At 37.1% G+C, this 22,585-nt stretch overlaps 1 protein-coding gene across 4 annotated transcripts in view; it reads left to right on the top strand.

Annotated features, from left to right (window-relative positions):
- Vps54 (VPS54 subunit of GARP complex) overlaps positions 1-22,585 on the top strand; it is a 77,058-nt gene that overhangs the window by 21,048 nt on the left and 33,425 nt on the right. For all 4 annotated transcript variants that reach the window (XR_007211842.1, XM_048352607.1, XM_048352606.1 and 1 more), the window contains exons 4-9: positions 112-190; positions 5,884-5,918; positions 9,353-9,484; positions 13,743-14,128; positions 20,719-20,845; positions 21,798-21,905. Coding sequence is in view for 3 of the 4 variants with exons in the window: in XM_048352607.1 (XP_048208564.1) it covers positions 112-190; positions 5,884-5,918; positions 9,353-9,484; positions 13,743-14,128; positions 20,719-20,845; positions 21,798-21,905 (867 nt within the window). In the remaining variant the exon portion in view is untranslated. The remainder of the gene's footprint in view (positions 1-111; positions 191-5,883; positions 5,919-9,352; positions 9,485-13,742; positions 14,129-20,718; positions 20,846-21,797; positions 21,906-22,585) is intronic.

Genomic DNA, 22,585 nt, shown 5'->3' with positions numbered 1-22,585 from the left:
TGAGCTGTCACACTTTATAGTAGTATTTTTGGTTTATAAAGCACACTTGTTATTTTGATACTCTGTTGTGAAACATTCTACATAGCTTTGATCAAATTATCTTTTTATTAGAGAGAGAAGATTCATGAAAGATGCAAGAATATTTGTCCTCCTAAAGATACCTTTGACAGGACTCTTTTACATACTCACGGTATGTTTATGGGATATTTGTAGGTAATAAAGCATAGCATAAATATTTATGAACACAGTGATATTTTGGTGATATTGGGGATGGAAGCCAGGGCCTATACATACTTGGCAAGTACTTTACACTGTGCTACATCCTAATCCTTATGATTTTTATAGCCTAATACTATAATTGTTTCTAAAAGCTTTTAGGGGAAAAATCATGGATTTAATAGCAGTATAATCCTTCACTCTGACATGTACTTAATATCTTGGTGCTGGGTACTTTGTTGCTTAAAAGTAGATGAATAAGCTGGGCACCTGTGGTTCACACATGCAATCCAGCGACCCAGGAAGTTGAGATCTGTGAATTGAGATTTGAAGCTAGTCTGGTCAAGAAAGTTTTATTTTGGTGGGTCATGGGGCTTGAATTCAGGGCCTGAGCACTTTCCCTGAGCTTTTTTGCCCAAGGCTACTCTACCACTTTGAGCCACAGCATCACTTCTGCTTTTCTGGTGGTTATTTGGAGATAAGATCCTCAGATGTCAGCCTCTTGAATGGCTAGAATTCTAGGGATGAGGCTGAGACACTGGTAAGTGGCTCTTGAGACTTTTTTTTTTGGCCAGGTCTGGGGCTTGAACTCGGAGCCTGGGCACTGTCCCTGAGCTTCTTCTGCTCAAGGCCAGTACTCTATCACTTGAGCCACAGCGCCACTTCTGGCTTTTTCTGTTTATGTGCTACTGAGGAATTGAACCCAGGGCTTCATGCATGCTAGACAAGCACTCTACTGCCAAGCTGCATTCCCAGGCCCTCTTGAGACTCTTACCTCCAATAATACTAAATCCCTTTTCCCCCAAAAAAACCCTGGAAGTGAAGCTGTGGCTCAAGTGGTAGAACAACTAGCCTTGAGCATAAGAAGCCCCAGGCTGACACTTTAAAAAAAAAAAAAAAAGATGAATAAGAAACCATCTGAGTCCTCAAGGTGTTGATTGTCTTTTCTGTAAGGTTAAAAAGTTAACCCTTAATAGCAACACCCTATGTTAAGGCTTTGTAAGGTTGAAAACAGTATTCCTAGCTCACTTGAGAAAGTTTCCCAGAGCTAATGATGATTACATATATTTTAAAGTAGTGTGAAATATTTATGTATTACATATTTCTTGGGAATAACTAGAATAATAACTAATAATAGTAAAAGTAATGTATACAAAGCCATTGATCTACGTGAAAGAGTTGCAAGAACCTATTGTGTTGGCTGTACTGGAAATAAGAGATGCAACTGAAGCAGTAGGCAGGGATCAGGTCATGAAGTGTCTTGTATGCCATGCTTAGGAATTTATTGAAAAGCAGAATAAAGCTATACAGAATAATTTTAACCAGACATGATCAGATTTATAATTACATATTTTACTGTGAAAACAGTGTGGATCATGAATTTTGAGACAGTGATTAAGAAGACAGAGGCTGCTGCAATGCTGAATGAGAAATGATAGGATGCCAATAACAGTTACAGTGGAAATGGAAAGGAAATTAGAACTAAATATTTCACAGATCTGGCATAGGTTTTTTGTTTGTTTGTTTGTTTTTGTTTTGCCAGTCTTGGGGCTTGGACTCAGGGCCTGAGCATTGACCCTGGCTTCTTTTGCTCAAGGCTAGCACTCTACCACTTGAGCCACAGCGCCACTTCCGGCCTTTTCTGTTTATGTGGTGCTGAGGAATTGAACCCAGGGCTTCATATATACCAGATGAACACATTACCACTAGGCCATCTTCCCAGCCCCTGGCATAGGTTTTGATAGCTGGCAATGGAGAAAATGATTGAGGGATGAATCCCATGTTTCTTGCTTATGCAGCTGTCTAGGTAGGAGGTGCAATTCTGCTAGAGAAGCAAAATAGGAAGGGAAATGGAGGCTAGTTTTGTTGTAAATTTAGTGAATGACATTTCCAACTGGCAACCTAGAGCTCTGGAAGGAGAAGTGAAAGTAGCCTGAAATGTAGTTATGGTGGACATTATTAGAGATAATATGTTAGATAGTAGTGTAGTAATTGAATCCAAGGGTACAAGATTACCAAGGGAAGATATGAATAATAAAGAGGAAAGGATTGCTGATAGGACACTGTGAAAGCTGCCACACTCTCTCTCTCTCTCTCTCTCTCTCTCTCTCTCTCTCTCTCTGATATGAGTCCTGGGGTTTGAACTGGGGCCTGGGTATTTTCCCTGAGAGTCTTTTTCTCAATGTTAGCACTCTACCACTTGAGCCATAGCTCCACTTCTGGCTTTTTCTGAGTACTTTATTAGAGATGAGAATCTCAAGGACTTTGCTGGAACTGGCTTTCAACCATGATTCTCAGATCTTAGCCTTCTGAGTAGCTAAGATTACAGGCATAAACTACCAGTGCCCAGCTAAATTGTCACCTTTATAAGGAGCAGAAAGAAGATAAAGATGTTAGAGCCCGGCACTGGTGTCTCATGCCTGTAATCCTAGCTACTCAGGAGTCTGAGATTCAAGGATCGTGGTTTGAAGCCAGCCAGGGCAGGAAAGTCTGTGAGACTCTTTATCTCCAATTAACTACTCAAAAAAAAAAAAAAAAAAAAAAGCCAGAGTGGTGTTGTGGCTCAAGAGATAGAGTGCTTAGATTGACAAAAGAAGCTCAGAGACATCACCCAGGCCCAGAGTTAAAGCCCCAGGACTGCCAAAAAAAAAAAAAGAGAAAAAACTAGGAGAGAAAGTGACATTGTGGTTCAAAGGCATAGAGCACTAGTCTTGAGCAAATGGTCTCAGGAACAGTGCCAGGCCTCAAGTTCAAGCTCCATGACTGATAAAATAAAATTTAAATGTGGTCAGGAAAATAGGAAGTTTAACCTTTCAAAGAATGATTAATCTATAATATCAGACAAATTAAGGGGTAGATTAGTTTGCATACTGACAAGTCTAGAATTTGGCAGTTAGGAGATCTTAGAACATTTAGGCTGGAGCAGAGGTTATAAAAACCTCAGTACTACATACAAAGGAATAAGAGAAAGAAATGTAGACTACCAACAGAGATGTGACTTGAAGATTTGAGATCAAGGATGACTAGAGAGAACAGAGTATAAGAATATATTTTTGGCAAGAGAGGTGTTCATATAATTTTGGAGTGCTTCCTTACATTTTTGTACCTGAGATAGCTTCTTGTTTTTCAACCCAGTCCTGGCCTTAGCTTTTATCTTACACTTTTTGTACTTTATTTGATATGGCTTAGCGGTAGAGTGCTTGCCTAGCATGCACAAAGCTCTGGGTTCGATTCCTCAGCACCACATAAACAGAAAAAGTGCTGTGGGTCAAGTGGTAGAGTGCTAGCCTTGAGCAAAAAGAAGCCAGGGACAGTGCTCAGGCCCTGGGCTGGGAATATGGCCTAGTGGTAAAGGTGCTCGCTTCGTATACATGAAGCCCTGGGTTCAAGTCTTCAGCACCAGATATATAGAAAAAGCCGGAAGTGGCATTGTGGCTCAAGTGGTAGAGTGCTAGCCTTGAGCAAAAAGAATCCAGGGACAGTGCTCAGGCCCTGACTTCAAGCCCCAGGCCTGGCCAAAAAAAAAAAAAAAGAGAACAATTTGTTATAGCTAAAATATGTAATCAACCCAGATGCCCCTCAATAGACGAATGGATTAGGGAAATGTGGGACATATACACAATGGAATTTTATGCCTCTATCAGAAAGAATGACATTGCCCCATTTGTAAGGAAATGGAAGGACTTGGAAAAAATTATACTAAGTGAAGTGAGCCAGACCCAAAGAAACGTGGACTCTATGGTCTCCCTCCTAGGGAATAATTAGCACAGGTTTAGGCTAGTCACAGCAGAGGATCACAAGAGCCTAATAGCTATGCCCCTATGAATGCATAAGATAATGCTAAGTGAAATGAATTCCATATTATGGAAACGAGTGTTATATCACTGTTGTAATTACTTTCAACATGACATGTGAAACCATAGCTTCTATTGTTGATGATCCTCTTGTATCCCCTTCCTGTGGTTGTATCTGCACTATTACTGTATCTTATCTGAGTACATTGGAAACTATATATACTGGTATTAGAGCTAGGAAAGTGGAAGGGAATACCAAAATCGAAAGACACAGGATAAAAAGACAAATGACTACAAAAGCAATACTTGCAAAACTGTTTGGTGTAAAACAACTGAACAACTCATGGGGGGAGAGGGAAAGGGGGAGGGGTAGGGGGAATGAGAGAGGAGGTAACAAACAGTACAAGAAATGTATCCAGTGCCTAACGTATGAAACTGTAACCTCTCTGTACATCACTTTGACAATAAATAAGAAAAAAATAAAAAAAAGGTATTTTCAAATATCAAAAAAAGAGAGAGACCTGAGCATATTTATATACAGAGATAAAATAGTAAGTAGAAAGGTTTGTAATGTGAAGATTTGATATGATTGGTGAAACAGGCTCACTGAAGAGGGAGAAGTAGATGGAGGAGTATAAGTATAAAAAAGTTGATTATGAGCCAGGTGCTGATGGAGGCTGAGAACTGAGGATCACAGTTCAGAGCTAGCCTGGGCAGAAAAGTCCCTGAGACTCTTTATCTCCAGTTAACCGCCCCCAAACCAGAAGTGGAGCTGGAGCTCAAGTGGTAGAGTGCTAGCTTTGAGCACAAAAGATCAGAGACAGCACCCAAACCTTGAATTCAAGCCCCATAATGGACAAAAAACCCAACCAACTAAACAACAAAGTTGGTTTTGGAAAGGAAAGGAGTTTTCATTTGAGATTAGATTGGAAATGAAGGTAAAGAAGACTTATTTTTAAAGTAAGTTTGTAGATAACACAAACTAAGATGTCAGAAAAGAAAATTCATCACACACACACACACACACACACACACACACACACACACAGAGGGAGAGAGAGAGAGAGAGAGAGAGAGACACCTTTGGTCATAAATTCCAACAGACCTGGTTACCAGTGGTTCATGCCCATATTCCTAGCCACTGAGATTGGATTGGAAATGAAGGTAAAGAAGGTTTATTTTGTAAGTAAGATTATAGATAATACAAACTAAGACGTCAGAAAAGAAAATTCATGATAGGCACACACACACACACACACACACACACGCACACGCACACAGCTCTTTGATCATAAGAAATTCCAATGGAGCTGGTTACCAGTGGTTCATGCCTGTATTCCTAGCTACTCAGATGGCTGAGATCTAAGGCAATTGGTAGAGTGCTAGTCTTGATTGTAAAAGCTAAGGGACAACATGCAAGCCTGATTTCAAGCCCCAGTACCAACACACACGCATACAAATGAAAGGAAAAAGAGGAAGAAAAGAAGAAAAGCTTTGAATAGAGTATGGTGGGTATTTCTAATAATAAAAAGTTTCTATTCTAGAATTTAATTCACTTTTTAATACTACATAGAATCCTAAATTTAATTGAAAAACTTAATAAAAGAGCATCAAAAGACTTGAAATGTGTTTAGAAATTTCATTGCTACTAAGTAATTGAATTGATTACTGTTGTTTGAAGCTTCTTCCTTATTCAGTGCTTTCCCGTTTCTTAGGCAGATAGCATCAAGTAGGAATATTTGATGAAGGAAAAACCTAGAGTTGTTATTTGATTGTAGTCTAGTATAATATTGCATTTGTCAAAGTATGTGCATTGTGGTAAAATTAAAATAAATTTAAAAGATCATATTTTCCCTTTTCCTTTTTATCATAGATAAATCCAGGACAGATCTGGAGCAAGTACCTAAGGTAAAACAGTTGAAAAATAAGAATATTGCTTTTTAATATTTGATCTTTTATTTTGCATTTGGCTATTTTTTTGACAGGCTACTTTGCCACTTCGGGGGCTTTGGTCTTTCTTTTTTATGTGAAAAATAAATTTCAACTGGCAAATATGTATGTAAAATATTCTTCCTTTCTTGCACCATCAATCTCTGAACCTGGAAATATATTTTAAGTATATTCTAAAAAAGAATTTGTTGATCTTATCCTTTCAAATTATCAATAGTTTCTTGGCATGAAAAAATTCATAGAGCTTTGTAATAGCTGCATTCTTTTTTGGGAAGAGAATCCATTTTCTTCCATATTCTCAAAATGGTCTGTGACAGTTGCTCTTTAGGATGAGAAGGAGACTTAGTGGAGAGGGATTCTTTTAAGTTCTTTGCCCACAAAATAAAATTTAAGGCTCTTCATGATTTGCTTCCATCAGTGTCATGCCTCTCACTTCTCTCTACTGATATTTACATACTTTTTACTTCATCCAAACAGCTTTTTCCTAGTTCCATGCTTTACTTGCACTGTTATCTCGCCCTGGAATTTTTTATTTCTTCCTTTGCAATTGTTCTCAACAGAACGTACTTGGTTCATTTGCCAAATTCCCATAACATTTTATCTAGGGCCCCCCTCGTTTGTTGTTCTTTTTCTTGCAAGATATATTTATCCACTTATCCTTTTATATTAGGATTCCCCTTTCCCTAACAAGGATACCAGAGTTGGACAGAGCTCTGATTCAGTGTTATATTTTGCTTATAACTTTCTCATTTCCTCTTGTATCCTAAACTATATATCTCTAGATTACTGAAGAGCTAGTACAGTGCAAATAGTTGTTTTACTATACTACTTGGGAATAATGACAAAGAAATGCAATTTTTTTTTTGGCCAAATAAGTTCTTTAAAAAATTTTTTAGAGCTGGGAATGTGGCTTAGTGGTAGAGTGCTTGCTTAGCATCAGCACCACATAATCAGAAAAGGCTGGAAGTAGCACTGTAGCTCAAATGGTAGAGTGCTAGCCTTGAGCAAAAAGAAGCTAGGGACAGTGCTCAGGCCCTGAGTCACAGCCTCAGGACTAGGGGAAAGAAACAAACCAAAACCAAAACTTTTTTTATGAGTACATAGCGTTTGACAATGTCATTCCTTCCTTCATTTTCCACCCTCCTGTTTCCACCCATGAGTTACATAGTTTATTTTTTACACAGTGTACATTGAGTACAATGACTGCCTTTGCTTACTCTTCCTCTCTCCATTCTAGTGTTCCTTCCCAAAAAACATGTTTCCATTTCCTGGTATTTGTTTTGAGAAATAGAATTTTAGGGGGCTGGGAATATGGCCTAGTGGTAAAGTGCTCTCCTCATATACAAGAAGCCCTGGGTTCGATTCCTCAGCACCACATATATAGAAAAAAGCCGGAAGTGGTGCTGTGGCTCAAGAGGTAGAGTGCTATCCTTGAGCAAAAAGAAGCCAGGGATAGTGCTCAGGCCCTGAGTCCATGCCCCAGGACTGGCAACAAAAACAAAATAAACTAAAAATAAATAGAATTTTAGTTGTTCAGAGAAGTTACACCTTTGGATTCTTCCCCTTAGTATATCTCCTTTAGTCAGATGAATAATTGAAATCCTCAGTTGGTTCAATCTGCAGATGTGGAACCTGAGGATACAGAGGGTTGACTGTATACGTATTTTATAACATTCCATGGAATGAAAACTCCATATTAATACAATTAACATTAAAGCAGGAGCTAGAAAATGTACTTCTTCCCCTGGCTATATTTTTCCTGTCATATTCATACTAGTTTTTTGGCTATAGATGAAACGAATTAGTAAATAAAATATAGCAATTAATTGGTTAAGCCATGTTTTAGGCCTTACGCTAAGTGCTAGGGATACAGTGATTAATAACCTACAACTATAACCCTGAAGGAACATCTGGTCTGGAAAGAGAGTTATGCATATTTAAATAGTTTCTGAAGTAAATATAGTTATCTAAGTATGCATGGTATACTTGTATTCAAAGGTGTGAGTGATTAATCTTTGTATCTTATAGAAAGAACTATTTACTCCTTTGGTCAGGTCATCTTCTCTTGTAACATAGAAAGACACTGTAGGACAAAAGGTGTGTAAATACTTAACTATAAGAATGTATGGGGCTGGGAATATGGCCTAGTGGCAAGAGTGCTTGACTCATATACATGAAGCCCTGGGTTCGATTCCCCAGCACCACATATATAGGAAACGGCCAAAAGTGGCTCTGTGGCTCAAGTGGCAGAGTGTTAGCCTTGAGCAAAGAGAAGCCAGGGACAGTGCTCAGGCCCTGAGTCCAAGGCCCAGGACTGGCAAAAAAAAAATAAGTATGGAAGTGGCCATGCTTGTACTTGAAACTACTAGGAGATAGAGGTAGGAATGAGGTCCAGAGGTTTTATCTGAAAAATAACTAAAAGCATAAAGGGATGGGTTTATGGCTGAAGAAGTAGAATACTTACCTAGCAACGGTGAAGTCCTGAGTTAAAACCCCTGTACTTCCCTTCTCCCAAAAAGATGTGGAAGATAATTGAGTGATGGTAGAACATAATATGTCATTAGTGAAAGGGAATGATGAGAAACAAATGCATAAGTGGATCCAAAAGAATGAATTCTGGATGTCATTCAATATTATTTGGATGTGAGTCATGGTAATTCACAGAAAGTTTTAAGCAGAGAAGTTAATTCAGTTAGATTTGATGTTTTAGAATGGTATCTCTGACAGCAGTGACAGATAACTCCCTATGTTAGGAGGGACATCAGTAAATAGCTGTTTACTAGTCAGAGAACACAAAGAGCTGAACTGATGAATGCTGTGGAGATATAGAAAGAGAATTCAAGAAATATTTAGAAAATGTAATATAGGTCTTACTGATGAGTTTAATGTGGTATGTACGGGAGAAGAGCATCTCTTCATAAAACTAAATTAATTTTAGTTTTAAATGTTACTTTGCTGTTCTGAAAACTAAATCTGAAGGGATTTTGAGCAGGAGAAAATAGAAATGTAAGAGAAATTGATTTTTGACATTGAAAAAATTCAGTGGGAAACTGGAAATTTTATGACAAATATGATACCTCCTTTTGTTATTTGCCTAGCAAGGACTAAATTAGCAAATTTGACTAGAATAAGGGAATGACCATCTCCTCTGGTAAATGCCAAACATTTTTTTATATCTTGTGTATTTTGAACATGACTCACTAGGTTTACTTTTTTTGTTGTTGTTGTAAATTTCTGATCTAGAGTTTTGTGTAAGTCATTACTATTTGCTTTTGCTGTTCACACTCAAGATCCAAGTTAATTTTCATTTTATGGTTTTGTGATGTTGGAGGGGTATTGGATACAGAGAAAACATTGTAATCTAATTGGGGAAATATATATTCTTTTAATAGATTTTTATGAAACCAGATTTTGCCTTGGATGATTCCCTGACTTTTAATTCAGTTTTACCATGGTCTCATTTTAATACTGCTGGTGGAAAAGGAAATCGTGATGCAGCTTCCTCAAAGTTACTTCAAGAAAAGGTAATTGTTCCTTGACTTTTTTCCTATAGAATACTGAAAGTATCATTTTGGTAGAGTGATATTTAATGTGGGTTCAGATAAGCTCTACTTTAAATTTCTCTCTTTTTTAGTCTTAGGGTTTTAGTTTAGAACCTCATGCATACTAGGCAAATTCTCTGTCACTTGGCTACATCCCCAGTTCCTTAAGTTCATTTTTGTTGTTAGTAATAATTAGAAACATTCTGATCTTTTTTTTTTTTAAGCTACTAGGATGTTAAATTTAGGGCCTTGTTGCTTGCAAAGCAAGTGCTTTACCACTTGAGCCACAACCTCTAGCCTTTTCCCTTTTAAGTTATGCTTCAGATAGAGTCTTGCACTTTTTGCCTATAAATGTGATCCTCCTACCTATGTCTCCTGTATGGCTGAAATTACAGGCAAGTACTGCAACATTTGGCTTCTTTGTTGAGATGGGAATCTCACTTTTTTGACTGAGTTGGCTTTTAACTAGGATCCTTCCATAGTATGTGGGATTACAGATATGACCCATTGTACTTTGTCCAGCATTTTAATCATAACTGGTAAACCAGTAGTATTTTGGTTCAATGGAATAAAAGTTGCCCTTGTTATAAAAAGGAAAAACATTCGGAGTGCTCCTTTGTGTGTGTGTGTGTGTGTGCCAGTCCTGGGCTTGGACTCTGGGCTCTGTCTCTGACCTTTTGTGCTCAAGGCTAGTGTTCTACCACTTGAGCCACAGCTCCACTTCTGGCTTCTTTGGTGGAGGTAAGAGTCTTACAGACTTTCTTGCTGGGCTTACCTTGAACCATAGTCCTCAGATTTCAGCCTCCTGAGTAGCTAGGTTTATAGGCATGAGCCACCAGCATTGATTCTGTGTGCTTCTTATCTAAAATTGATTGAAAGGATGTATTAGATAGTACAATGAATGCTTTGTATTTGTCCCTCTATATCAGCTAATTTTATAACCATGATAATCACAGAAAACAGCTTTTCCTGGGATACTCTTTTCCCTCGGTTTTATAGTAAGAATGAATATTGAAGCAAAATTTTTTTTTACAGTATTCCTACTATATTTTTTGTTTTACAGGCCTTCATGATATTAGTCAGAAGTACTTTAGCATTTCCAGTGTTCTGTATTTTAAGTCATCATGTTGAAAGCAATTTAAAATTTAGGACTTTGAATATAACTTATTGTGATTTTTTTTTAACTTTGATAATAGGAGAAACTTTTAGTCTCTGTTTTTTCTCAAAACTTGGTTTACTTCCTAAGACTATGGTTTTTAAATGAGAAAACCCCTTTTTGTTTTAGTGGTATTGGTTGGCAGTCTGAACTCTTGTCTCGGAAAGACTTCAATAAATTAGGTCCAGTTCTCCTCAGTAACTGAAGAACAGACAAACTTAGAGAGGACAGGAGAAGAGATGTGGGGAAAGAATCATGAGTATTTGTTTTCTCACAATTCAAAATGACAATGAGTTCGCTTTTCCTTTTTTTTTTTTAACTTAAGTAAGGACAACTTCATCACTTTGATGAAAATGATAGGTCTATAGACAAGGCTTGCTCCCAGATTGTAGTTTTACATTTTTATGTACTGTAGGAAAACACCTCAGAAAAAGAAAAGCAACAAAAGCCAGTAAAAATCTCACCAATCTATGCAGATACTTTTATAAATAACTTGAAGATTATTTCTTTGATGTTATTTTAATAGGAAATATTATGAATATTGATGAATCACAAAAGCTTTGAAATTCAAAGGAATATTTTATCCCCTGTGTTTCAAGTGACAAAGTAGTGGATTTCCTTTTTATTTGTAAGTCACAGTCATGTTTTATTTGCATTCTGATTCCTTTTCTATTTTTTGTTAGAATGGGAATGCAAGAATTCTAAGACAGCACTTTCAAGCTCCTATTACAATGGATAGCAGCTAGTTTATCTTGCTAGTTTTAAAGAGAAGGGGATTCTACATCCAGAATTAGGGAAATTAACATCCTATTTTGTACTGTTCAAAGTGTTGGTCTGTCATGTGATAAGGTGTTTGCATTGTAATGTAAAATATTGAACTTGGTCTTTGTGACCAGTCTGCAATGCACATCAGGACAGTTTCTTCCCTCCCTCCCTCCCTCCCTCCCTCCCTCCCTCCCTCCCTCCCTCCCTCCCTCCCTCCCTCCCTCCCTCCCTCCCTCCCTCCCTCCCTCCCTCCCTCCTTCCCTCCCTCCCTCTCTCCCTCCCTCTCTCCCTCCCTCCTTCTTTCTTTTCTTTTCCCTCTCTCTCTCCCTCCCTCCCTCCCTCCCTCCCTCCCTCCCCCTCCCTCCCTCCCTCCCTCCCTCCCCCCCTCCCTCCCTCCCTCCCTCCCTCCCCCTCCCTCTCCCCCTCTCCCCCTCTCCCCCTCTCCCCCTCTCCCCCTCTCCCCTTCTCCCCTTCTCCCTTTCTCCCTCCTGAGCACTGTCCCTGGCTTCTTTTTGTTTGTTTGTTTTTTTTTTTTTTTTTTTTGGCCAGTCCTGGGGCTTGGACTCAGGGCCTGAGCACTGTCCCTGGCTTCTTCTTGCTCAAGGCTAGCACTCTGCCACTTGAGCCACAGCGCCACTTCTGGCCATTTTCTGTATATGTGGTGCTGGGGAATCAAACCCAGGGCCTCATGTATACGAGGCAGGCACTCTTGCCACTAGGCCATATCCCCAGCCCTCCCTGGCTTCTTTTTGCTCAAGGCTAGCACTCTACTACTTGAGCCACAGTGTCACTCCTGGATTTTTCTATATATATGTGGTGCTGAGGAATCATGCATGCTAGGCAGGCACTCTACCACCAGGCCACATTCCCAGCCCCACATCAGGACAGTTTCAAAAGATAAACTGCCTGGCTGGGGATGTAACTCAGTGATAGAGCAAGCCTAGCTTGCATGAGGTGCTGAGTTCCATACTTACCTCTGTGGGAGGGCAGGACATAAGAGGTACTTAGTGATATTATTTATTTACATTTTGACAAAGTTCCTTACTTTATCTTGGATCTGTTAAAATTGTCCAGAGATTAACAGCAGCGTATAGATTCCATTCTATCCCAAAGGAGCAATCCATTTTCCAATTACTGTTCCGAGGATTGACTCTACTTGAGTTTACAATCCACCCTAATATGGTGCTCCATAATGCTTTTTTTAGGAAAATAAATAACAGCTATACTGAAGATGAAAATAACAAGAAAATAAAGGGACATAGCATTTCCTGGCTGTAATCTTTTAAACATTGTAATAGATTATTGAAAAAATGCAACTGGAGGTATGAGTGACTCTTGTAGTTTAAGGAACACTGTAAGATATTTAGAGGTAGTATCTGAAGTCTGAGCTATTAAAGTTGAAAAACAAAATCACTAGGGACATTGAAAGATAATGTAGTCTAAAAAGTCACATAGAGTTGGAAAAGAAGAAATGACAAATTAAGTTTTGTAAGTCCAGATTTGAAACTTAGCATACTTAATACATATTGTAAGAATCTTGATTATAATAAAATACACATGAATTGTTGAAGGTATTTGTTAATCTCTTAAGAGCACAGTACATTTAAAATAAAAATTTATGAATAGCCTTGAAAGAAACATCTAAATGAATTCCAGTATTTTCTACAATTTGTGACTAAAACATCAATCTGTCTTGTATTTTGAAACAGCAAGTAAAAAGAGCTTTGGTTTTTGAGACTGACAGATGTGTATTAACATTTCAGTTTCTTTTTTTTTTTGCCACTTGCTGACAATATAACTTTATTAGTTATTTAATGTATATGGATTTTCTCATTTGTAAAATGGGAATATTATATTTAACATGCTAGTGCTGTTGAAATGAAGAAAAAAATAGATGTATGTAAAATACTCTTAGCACATAGAAGGAAGAGGTCAGCAAGTGGAGACTATAATCTACTTAAGTGAATGATAAATGTTTGATGTTGGTTCAGGCTGTAGAGGTCATTCTTTTTCAGAATTAAGACCTTTAAAACTAGAATTATAAACTGATAGTTGTAGATTTAGGAGGTAGTTGATGTTTGTACAATAGTCATGACAGGAACTGAGGAAGAAGGTAAATCATCTTTTATTAATTTGGGGGTAGCCTCTTTCATCTCCTTTCCATTTAGTAGAGCCTAATTTTGAAGATCCCATAATGAAACAATTCACATAGAATTTAAAATACATGTGGAAATCTTTTGTCATTTCTGGAAAGTATTTGCATAGTCAAGAAAGATAGACGTAAAATCCTCCATGATTTTCTTTTCCATTTTTTTAAAGCTGAGCCATTACCTGGATATTGTGGAAGTAAACATTGCTCATCAGATCTCTCTGCGTTCAGAAGCATTTTTTCATGCAATGACCTCTCAACATGAATTGCAGGACTACCTCAAGAAAACCTCCCAGGCTGTAAAAATGCTTCGTGATAAAATTGCACAGATTGATAAAGTAATGTGTGAAGGATCACTACATGTTTTAAGACTGGCGCTTGCCAGAAATAATTGTGTTAAAGTGTACAATAAACTGAAGTTAATGGCCACTGTACACCAAACTCAGCCTACAGTGCAGGTGTTATTATCTACTTCCGAATTTGTTGGAGCATTGGACTTAATAGCAACAACGCAAGAGGTTCTACAGCAGGAATTACAGGGCATTCATAGCTTCCGGTATGTCTGTTAAGTAAGCCATTAGAAATAATGTTAGCAAGGATAAATATTAATATGTAATGTTAAAAGTATACATATATTCAAAGTATTCTAGATTGATCTGCTTAATAATGTTATTCTGACATTTTAGTATTAGCAAGACAAACACTATAAGGAATGTTTATGAGACTTACAGAAACATAAAATTTCTAGGAGATAAGTATAATAACTTAGCAAATTGTAGTTTGGAAAGTTGAAATAGCTTTGGGTGAATATGGAGAAATAAATGCTAGTATATTTTAAATTAATTTTAAAAGCTTTAAAATTTTTACTTTTTGCTTTGGTAGTGTTGGGATTCAAATTCAGAGTCTTACAGGTGGCCATGTTAGTGCTTTACCACTTGACCTTTGCCTTCAGTTCTATTTTTTTTTTTTTTTTTTTTTTGGCCAGTCCTGGGGCTTGGACTCGGCCTGAGCACTGTCCCTGGCTTCTTTTTGCTCAAGGCTAGCACTCTGCCACTTGAGCCACAGCGCCACTTCTGGCCATTTTTTTATATGTGGTGCTGGGGAATTGAACCCAGGGCCTCTTGCCACTAGGCCATATCCCCAGCCCCTCAGTTCTATTTTTTATTTACCTATTTTTGAAATAATGTCTTGCTTCTTGTCTGAGGTTTGATCTACCTACTGTGGACTTGATATTGTTGTCATGATTATAGGCATGTGCTAGTGTCTCACTTCTGTCTGTGGAGAAAATCCTGTGGACTTTTCTGCCTGAGCTAGTCTGGGTACCTCTTTGAGAATTTGTTAAAAGCTATCATTGGAACTTCTTTACATAAATATATTTGTATGTAAACTTTCACAATTAAAATTTGGGGTAAATCATGGACATTTAAAGCCTACTTTGGGCTGGATTCTGCATAGGGTAAACAAAACAAACATGTGTTTCTGTATGTGATTTAAAAAAAAGACTTTAAAATGCTGTACACATCTACATTTTTTCTCATTTTTATGTTACTTTCTTTAGAACCTACATGGGTGAAGATTCTTTATTTTTCATGTAAAACATTTCAGTAAAGCTGCCTATCAAATGTCAGTTCCAGGATATAACTATTCAAGTTTGGTATCAGAACTTGAGTTTCTAATATCAGATAAACATCTCCATATGCAAGCATTTTTCAAAATTAAAAGTACTCTATAAAATATTTCTCTATTCAAGGAAGAATACTGATTTATTCTTGAAGACTAGTTTTTTGTAACTGTTTTGTTCTCATTTTAAATGTGTTAAGTCCTGTCTGGTGATTTACTTCTTGGCTTTGTCTTTCCTTTGCTATAAGGTTGTTAAGTACCAACATTACTTTCTTGAATAGCTTCACAAATATTTTTAAGGCCTTTTAACTTTGTTTGGAACATAACTCATTTTAGGTCTTTTATTTTGTCTAATGCATCAAGAAGTAGGTGTATTATAGGTTTCTTGTCTTCTGTAAGCATTAGTGGCAGAAAATGTTTCTGTTCTACCACCAGGAATTTCACCTAATTGGTTTTCCTTTCTACCCAAATTTTAGCCATTTTCCTAGGTCATATCTTAGAAAAGCATTGGATCATACTTAAAATTTGGGCAGATCTGGGGCTGGGGATATGGCCTAGTGACGAGAGAGCTTGCCTTGTATACATGAGGCCCTGGGTTCGATTCCCCAGCACCACATATACAGAAAACGGCCAGAAGTGGCACTGTGGCTCAAGTGGCAGAGTGCTAGCCTTGACCAAAAAGGAAGCCAGGGACATTGCTCAGGCCCTGAGTCCAAGGCCCAGGACTGGCAAAAAAAAAAAAAAAAAAAAAATTTGGGCAGATCAACCAAAGGACTCCATTGTTTAAGTTATTAAAGTTGTCTACCTATTAATTTGTTTTTACTGTTTTTGTATGGTTTGCTGGTACTAGGGCTTTAACTCAGAGCCTTGTGCTCTTGCTAGGATTATTCACTCAAGGCTGTTGTTCTACTACTTGAGCTAAACCTCTAGGAGACGGAATCTTGTGGACTTTGCTACTTGGGCTGTCTTTGAACAATGATTCTCAAATCTCAGCTTCTTGATCAGCTAGAATTACAGGTGCTGTTGTGGTGCCGACTTTTGCAAAACTTTTAGGCAGGAACTAAACTATTTTAAAATTAAAAAAACCAAGCTATGCAAATGTACCAGAAAGCTACCATCTCAACAGTTTATTTTGGGGACATAAATATTTTAAACTATTTCTGATGAGATTAAATTCTGCTATAAGCAGTGAAATGACTGAAATAATATATATTATTTATGCTCCATACTAATTTAACTGAAAGAATTGCTAAGGTTAATGATCTTCAAATGCTACCAGATAAAATACAGAAGTTCCAGTATGGACGGGACTAATACTCTTCAATGTTGGTTATTTGCAAGTTTTGATACAGGAAAGCTTCAGTTACTTTACAGTTTAGGACTGTGTTATTTTTTGCTTTTTTATTGTAAAGGTTTATTTAGAAACTCTTTTAAGTTTTCATATTTTTGTTAATTTTTCATGCTTCTTTAAAGTTAGAGCTGTCACCAAGCAATTGAAGACATTTATCAAATACATTAGAACTCTGAACCAGATACCATGCTAAGTATATTGCATGTATTATTTACCGCCACAAAAACTATGAGATAGGTAGTATCCCTATTTTCACAGATAATGAAAACTGAGGCTTAGAAACTCTTAGATAACTTGTTTCAAGTCATACAGCAAGTTACAAAACAGTAGATTCATTCTCCATCTTATCAGACCTGAAAAGCTATACTTCTTAATGTAGTAGGTGACCATCTTAGAGGACCTCAAATACATTACTCTGAACATTAGTGCTAATTTGATAATACTGTAGATGTTAAAATTGTGAAAAGTTATGTATGTCAATTTGCTGAGCTAGGAACTAATCATAATTATTTTTGACAAAAATTAATGGCTAGGGGCTGGGGATATGGCCTAGTGGCAAGAGTGCCTGCCTCATATACATGAGGCCCTGGGTTCGATTTCCCAGCACCACATATATAGAAAATGGCCAGAAGTGGCGCTGTGGCTCAAGTGGCAGAGTGCTAGCCTTGAGCAAAAAGAAGTCAGGGACAGTGCTCAGGCCCTGAGTCCAAGCCCCAGGACTGGCCAAAAAAATAAAAAAATAAAAGTTAATGGCTAAATGTTGGTGACTCACACCTATAGTTCTAGCTACTCAGGAGATTAAGATCCGAGGATTGAAGTTCAAGGCCAGCCCAGGCAACAAAGTCCATGAGACTCTTATCTCCAAGTAAGCACAAAAAGAAAAAAGAAAAGCTGGAAGTGACACTGTGACTCAGAGTGCTAAAGCAAAAGCCTTGAGCAGAAAAGCTCAGGGACAGTGCCCAGCCCTGAGTTCAAGCCCAAGGACTGGCACTACTTCCCCTGCTCTCCCAAATAAATACAGAAACTAGTTTGTTTTCTATTGTATCCTATAGCCATTTTTAAAATTAATTATCTTATTATATTTTGTTTCAAAGGTAAAGTCCTGGTAACTAAATCCTTTTACCTCTGCCTCCCAAATAGTTGGGATTATAGTCTGTGTTACCATGCTTCGCTCTTTTTTTTTAAAGAGAAGGTGGAAGCTGGGCCCTGGTGGCTTGTGCCTGTAATCCTAGCTACTGCTACCCAGGTGGCTGAGATATGTGGATTGTGGTGGGAAGCCAACCTGGGCAGGAAAGTCTGAGACTCTTACCTCCAATAACTACTCAGAAAAAACCAAAGTGACCCTGTGGCTAAGGTATAGAGCCTTAGTCTTGAGCAAAAGATGTTCAGGGACAGTACCCAGCCGCCCTGTGTTTAACCCCCAGGACTGGCAAAAACAATAAAAGGTTGAAAATATTAAGTGTTTATTATATTTTCTAGCTTCTTGTGGTTTTAGACCAAATACCATCTTGAGATTCTATTTCAGGGACTATTATTGATTGTATCAAAAATATTCAACATACTATCTGATTCTATAATCTTATATAATTTAGATTTCAAATATTTCAGTAAGAAGATTTTTACATTATGTGCTTTGAGAAGAAGCCAAGATATCAGTAATTTGGCTGTTTGAAAAGTTATAGTGTTGAGTTTATTGATCTCCCATTCTAGGATAAATACTATCGCATTGTGCTTACTTTTTTCCGCCTTTCTGTGATTACCCTGGATATTGTACCATGCTCTATGGCATGCCTTCTAATACAGATATCTCTTTTCCCTAAGAGGCCCCAAATGAGTTTTTGAATGGCAAAAAAGTTGGATATTTTATGGTTTTGGCATTCCAAAGAGCTTTAATGCATTGACAAATGTACAGTAGATGTGTGATATTAAAATGTCATAAATTTTTATGTGTAAAAAAGAATAAAGGTTGAGAAACATCTATTGCAATATACAGGCACTTCTTAATTCTTCTAAAAGTACTTTCTGTTTCTTTAAGCATGTATTACCTTTTATTCAACTAGTTCGTAGTGGCCAACATTTGTGATGTTTCCATTTCTTTGTTACTGTCAGTAATAGTATAGTGAATGTATGTTCTTTTTGTATCTTTGTCAGTGTTTTTGAGATAGATTTCAAGCAGTGGAATTCCTAGATCAAAGGGTAATTACCTGTGCCATTTTACTAGCTTCTGCCATATTACCATGATAGTATTTTAGTTTGTACTATTGAGTATGTTCTGAATTAGTATATTGTGCTATTTTGGTTTTTATGAGAAATTCATTAATCTTCTAATGGCTTCTAAGAAATATTTTGATATTATATTTGTAAGCTTACCTGTTATTTCAGTAGTCAGATTTGTTTCAAAATTGATCATCTTACCCCATAAGTTGTGTACAAATGGTTTTAACTGTTTCTTTAAAATTGTACCATATTCCAGATTTTTTTTCTGTAAAAGACAGATGTGGACATTAAGGGCTTTTTCAAATCAATGTATTTATTTTATATGGTTATTTTAAATTTATATTTAATATATACCAAGTTTGTTTAAAGTTATCCCAGAGCAAAATGGTGTGTGTGTATATATCATATATGCACCAGGAAGGGGGCAATTCATACTGGTCTTAAATTTACAGTCTCCTAGGGATTATAAGTATTTACTACCACAACCACCTAGAGCTTTTTAAAAAATTAAATCAGTTTTTGTGGTTCTAGGACTAGAATCTCGGGCCTTGTGTATATTAGGTAAGTGCTGTACCAATGAGTTATAGCCCCAACCCAAGATGAGGTTCCCCCCCCCCCCCAGTCCTCGGGCTTGAACTCACGGCCTGAGCACTGTCCCTGGCTTCTTTTTGCTCAAGGCTAGTAGTACTCTACCACTTGAGCCACAGTGCCACTTCTGGCTTTTTCTGTTTATGTGGTGCTCAGGAATTAAAGCCAGGGCTTCATGCACGCTAGGCAAGCACTGTACCGCTAAGCCACATTCCCAGCACCCCCCCCCCCCCCCAAGATGAGTTTTTTTTTTTGGCCAGTCCTGGGCCTTGGACTCAGGGCCTGAGCACTGTCCCTGGCTTCTTCCCGCTCAAGGCTAGCACTCTGCCACTTGAGCCACAGCGCCGCTTCTGGCCGTTTTCTGTATATGTGGTGCTGGGGAATCGAACCTAGGGCCTCGTGTATCCGAGGCTGGCACTCTTGCCACTAGGCTATATCCCCAGCCCCCCCAGATGAGTTTTTTAAAATTAAAATAAACTGATACATCGAACATAAAAGCTATAGTACTTTAAAATCATTTTCTTTAGGCATGAACAGATTTTTCTTTCTTGCATTCTTACATTTGGAAATGCTTTAGACCAACAATGTTATCTAGGCTTATTGTTTTAATGAGGATATTAGAATATATAGTGAACATCCTTTTGTAAATGACAGTACTTCTTTATTTTTACCTGTATGTTCAAATGACTTAAGCTTACATCTTAGAGCTGAAATACAGTAACTTAAAGTGATCATGACAGAGGTTAAGTTGAATCAGTGTGTTACTTGTGGTCCTTCACATGATTTATGCTCACTTGGAACAGGGTCTGGTACAGATTAGACATTTGATAGACACTTAGATTTTTTGAATAAATGAACCTGGTTAGGGATCTACCACTATTAGTCAGTAAAAATTAATGAAGGAGGGGCTGGGAATATGGCCTAGTGGCAAGAGTGCTTGCCTCGTATACATGAAGCCCTAGGTTCGATTCCTCAGCACCACGTATATAGAAAAGGCCAGAAGTGGCGCTGTGGCTCAAGTTGGCAAAAAGAAGCCAGGAACGGTGCTCAAGCCCTGAGTTCAAGTCCCAAGACTGGCAAAAAAAAGATGAAGGACTTAGAATATCTGAATATTTTGTCTGTGACATAAAATTACCCAGGTTTTCCACAGCATATTTTACTGTTTAGAGTTTAAAGATCTTTAAAAAAACAACAATAGAATTCTGGAGATGATGTAAAATTATTGCAGCTGTCTTGGCTGATGGATCTCCAGTTTACTAAAACATCACATTATTGAATAGAGTCAGCTAGAAAAGTTTTGCCTACTAGTTGCTTTGAAAGTAAATTTGTGTTTTAAGATGAATATATGTAACTTATTTTTCCTTTTGTAGGCATTTGGGATTACAACTTTGTGAATTAGAGAAATTGATAGATAAAATGATGATTGCAGAATTTTCTACTTATTCTCACAATGACTTAAATAGGCCACTGGAAGACGACTGTCAAGTTTTAGAAGAGGTATGCACTTTCAACTGTGATATGATTGTGTAATGTTACTTCCTGACATCTTTAGTTTAGAACATACTCTTCTCAGGTTATGGTGAACAAAATTAGCTTAACTATCAGATCTTATGAGACCTCTGAAGCCCTTCAATAGCCATGGGACCTTAACAAGCACCATAAATGTTGAGTATCCTATGAAATTAAAGAATAAAATAATTTTATAACTTAAGAATTAAAATTGAAATGAGGCCTTTATAGCTTACAAAGCAAGTTCAAAATAGAGATATAGGATGAATAAATGAGCTTATACTTTATGTGTGCACATATGTATTAGAATTTGTTACACAAAGTGATCATTATATGATAAATTTTTAGTTACTCAAATTCATTGAATACCACTATCATGAACATGTTTTATGTCTGTATATACATGTATGTGTATGTATATATGTATTATATATCATAAACCTGTTATATATAAAACATATACACAAAATATATATACACACAGATATAAAACATGTTCATGATAGAAATTCGCTTTATCTGGTAACTTCTCAGTGCTCATCACTTTCAGGAACTAGTAAATACATTCAAAGTCCGTGACTCATAATCAGGTGGTTATAAAGAGGTATGTGAGCAGTTGACTTCCCACTGAGAGTCCAGGTTGTCATTCCTGTCTTTTGGACTATGAATTGAAAACAAACATTGGGACTATTTATTAATGATCAGTGGTAACTAGGGCAAGATTGCCAATGTCTTATGTCCCCTAACCAGCTTTGTTGCAGTGTGATCCAAAATCTGATAAGATTGCTTGGAGAAAGATTCTTTTAGATTTCTGGAAAGACCAGGTATAAGATAGAGATTTGAGAATCAGACAGCCCTTGGTATTGAATATTTCTGCCTCTAAATGAGATTATTACAGATTTAAAATGTGCAATTACATAGTTTTCTTTTATTTTAATAGGAAAGACTAGTATCTCTTGTATTTGGACTTTTAAAACAAAGAAAACTTAATTTTTTAGAAACCTATGGTGAAGAAATGATTATTGCCGCAAAGAATATAATTAAACAGGTAATTGTACCTTTTTATTTTATGTGTGTTCTAGAATCTTAAGAAGTTTTGTTTTTATGTCACCTAAAATACATGTAATATGCAATATAATAATACTTCATTGATTTATTTAAAAATTGAAAATATGGAAAGATAGAAAAACATATACCTACTGGCCAACATGATCAATGTAAGAATATTTCTGTATGTAGATTGTTACTGATTTTTCTTATTATTGCTGTCATAATACACATACGATTTTGACCATAAATTTTAGTCAGAATCATTGTAAGCATTTTTTTTTCTTTTATTGTTCTGGTCCTGGGGCTTGACCTTGTCCTGGGCACTGAGCTGCTTCTGCTCAAAGTTAGTGCTCTGCTGCTTGAGCTAAAACTTTATTTCTGGCTTTTTCTGAGTAGTTTATTGGAGATAAGTCTCAGGAACTTTCCTGTCTGGGCTGGCATTGAACCATGATCTGCAGATCTCAGCCTCCTAAGTAGCTAGGATTGCATTGTGAGCCACCAGGCTGAGCTTATTTTCTTATTATAGAGGCCTTCAGTAACAGCTTGTTACATAAAATTTTATCAACAGTATGTTTGTTGCCTAAATCTTTTCAGCCTTTCCACTCTGGTGAATATTTAGGTTGTTTTCAATTAGACTTTATAAATAACACAGTGAAAGACATCTAGTTATTTTGTTTG

This window comes from Perognathus longimembris, chromosome 8, assembly GCF_023159225.1.
Source record: "Perognathus longimembris pacificus isolate PPM17 chromosome 8, ASM2315922v1, whole genome shotgun sequence".
Taxonomy (NCBI): Eukaryota; Metazoa; Chordata; class Mammalia; order Rodentia; family Heteromyidae; genus Perognathus; species Perognathus longimembris.
The sequence above is the reverse complement of the archived record's forward strand: the minus strand, read 5'-3'. Positions and strand labels throughout refer to the sequence as shown.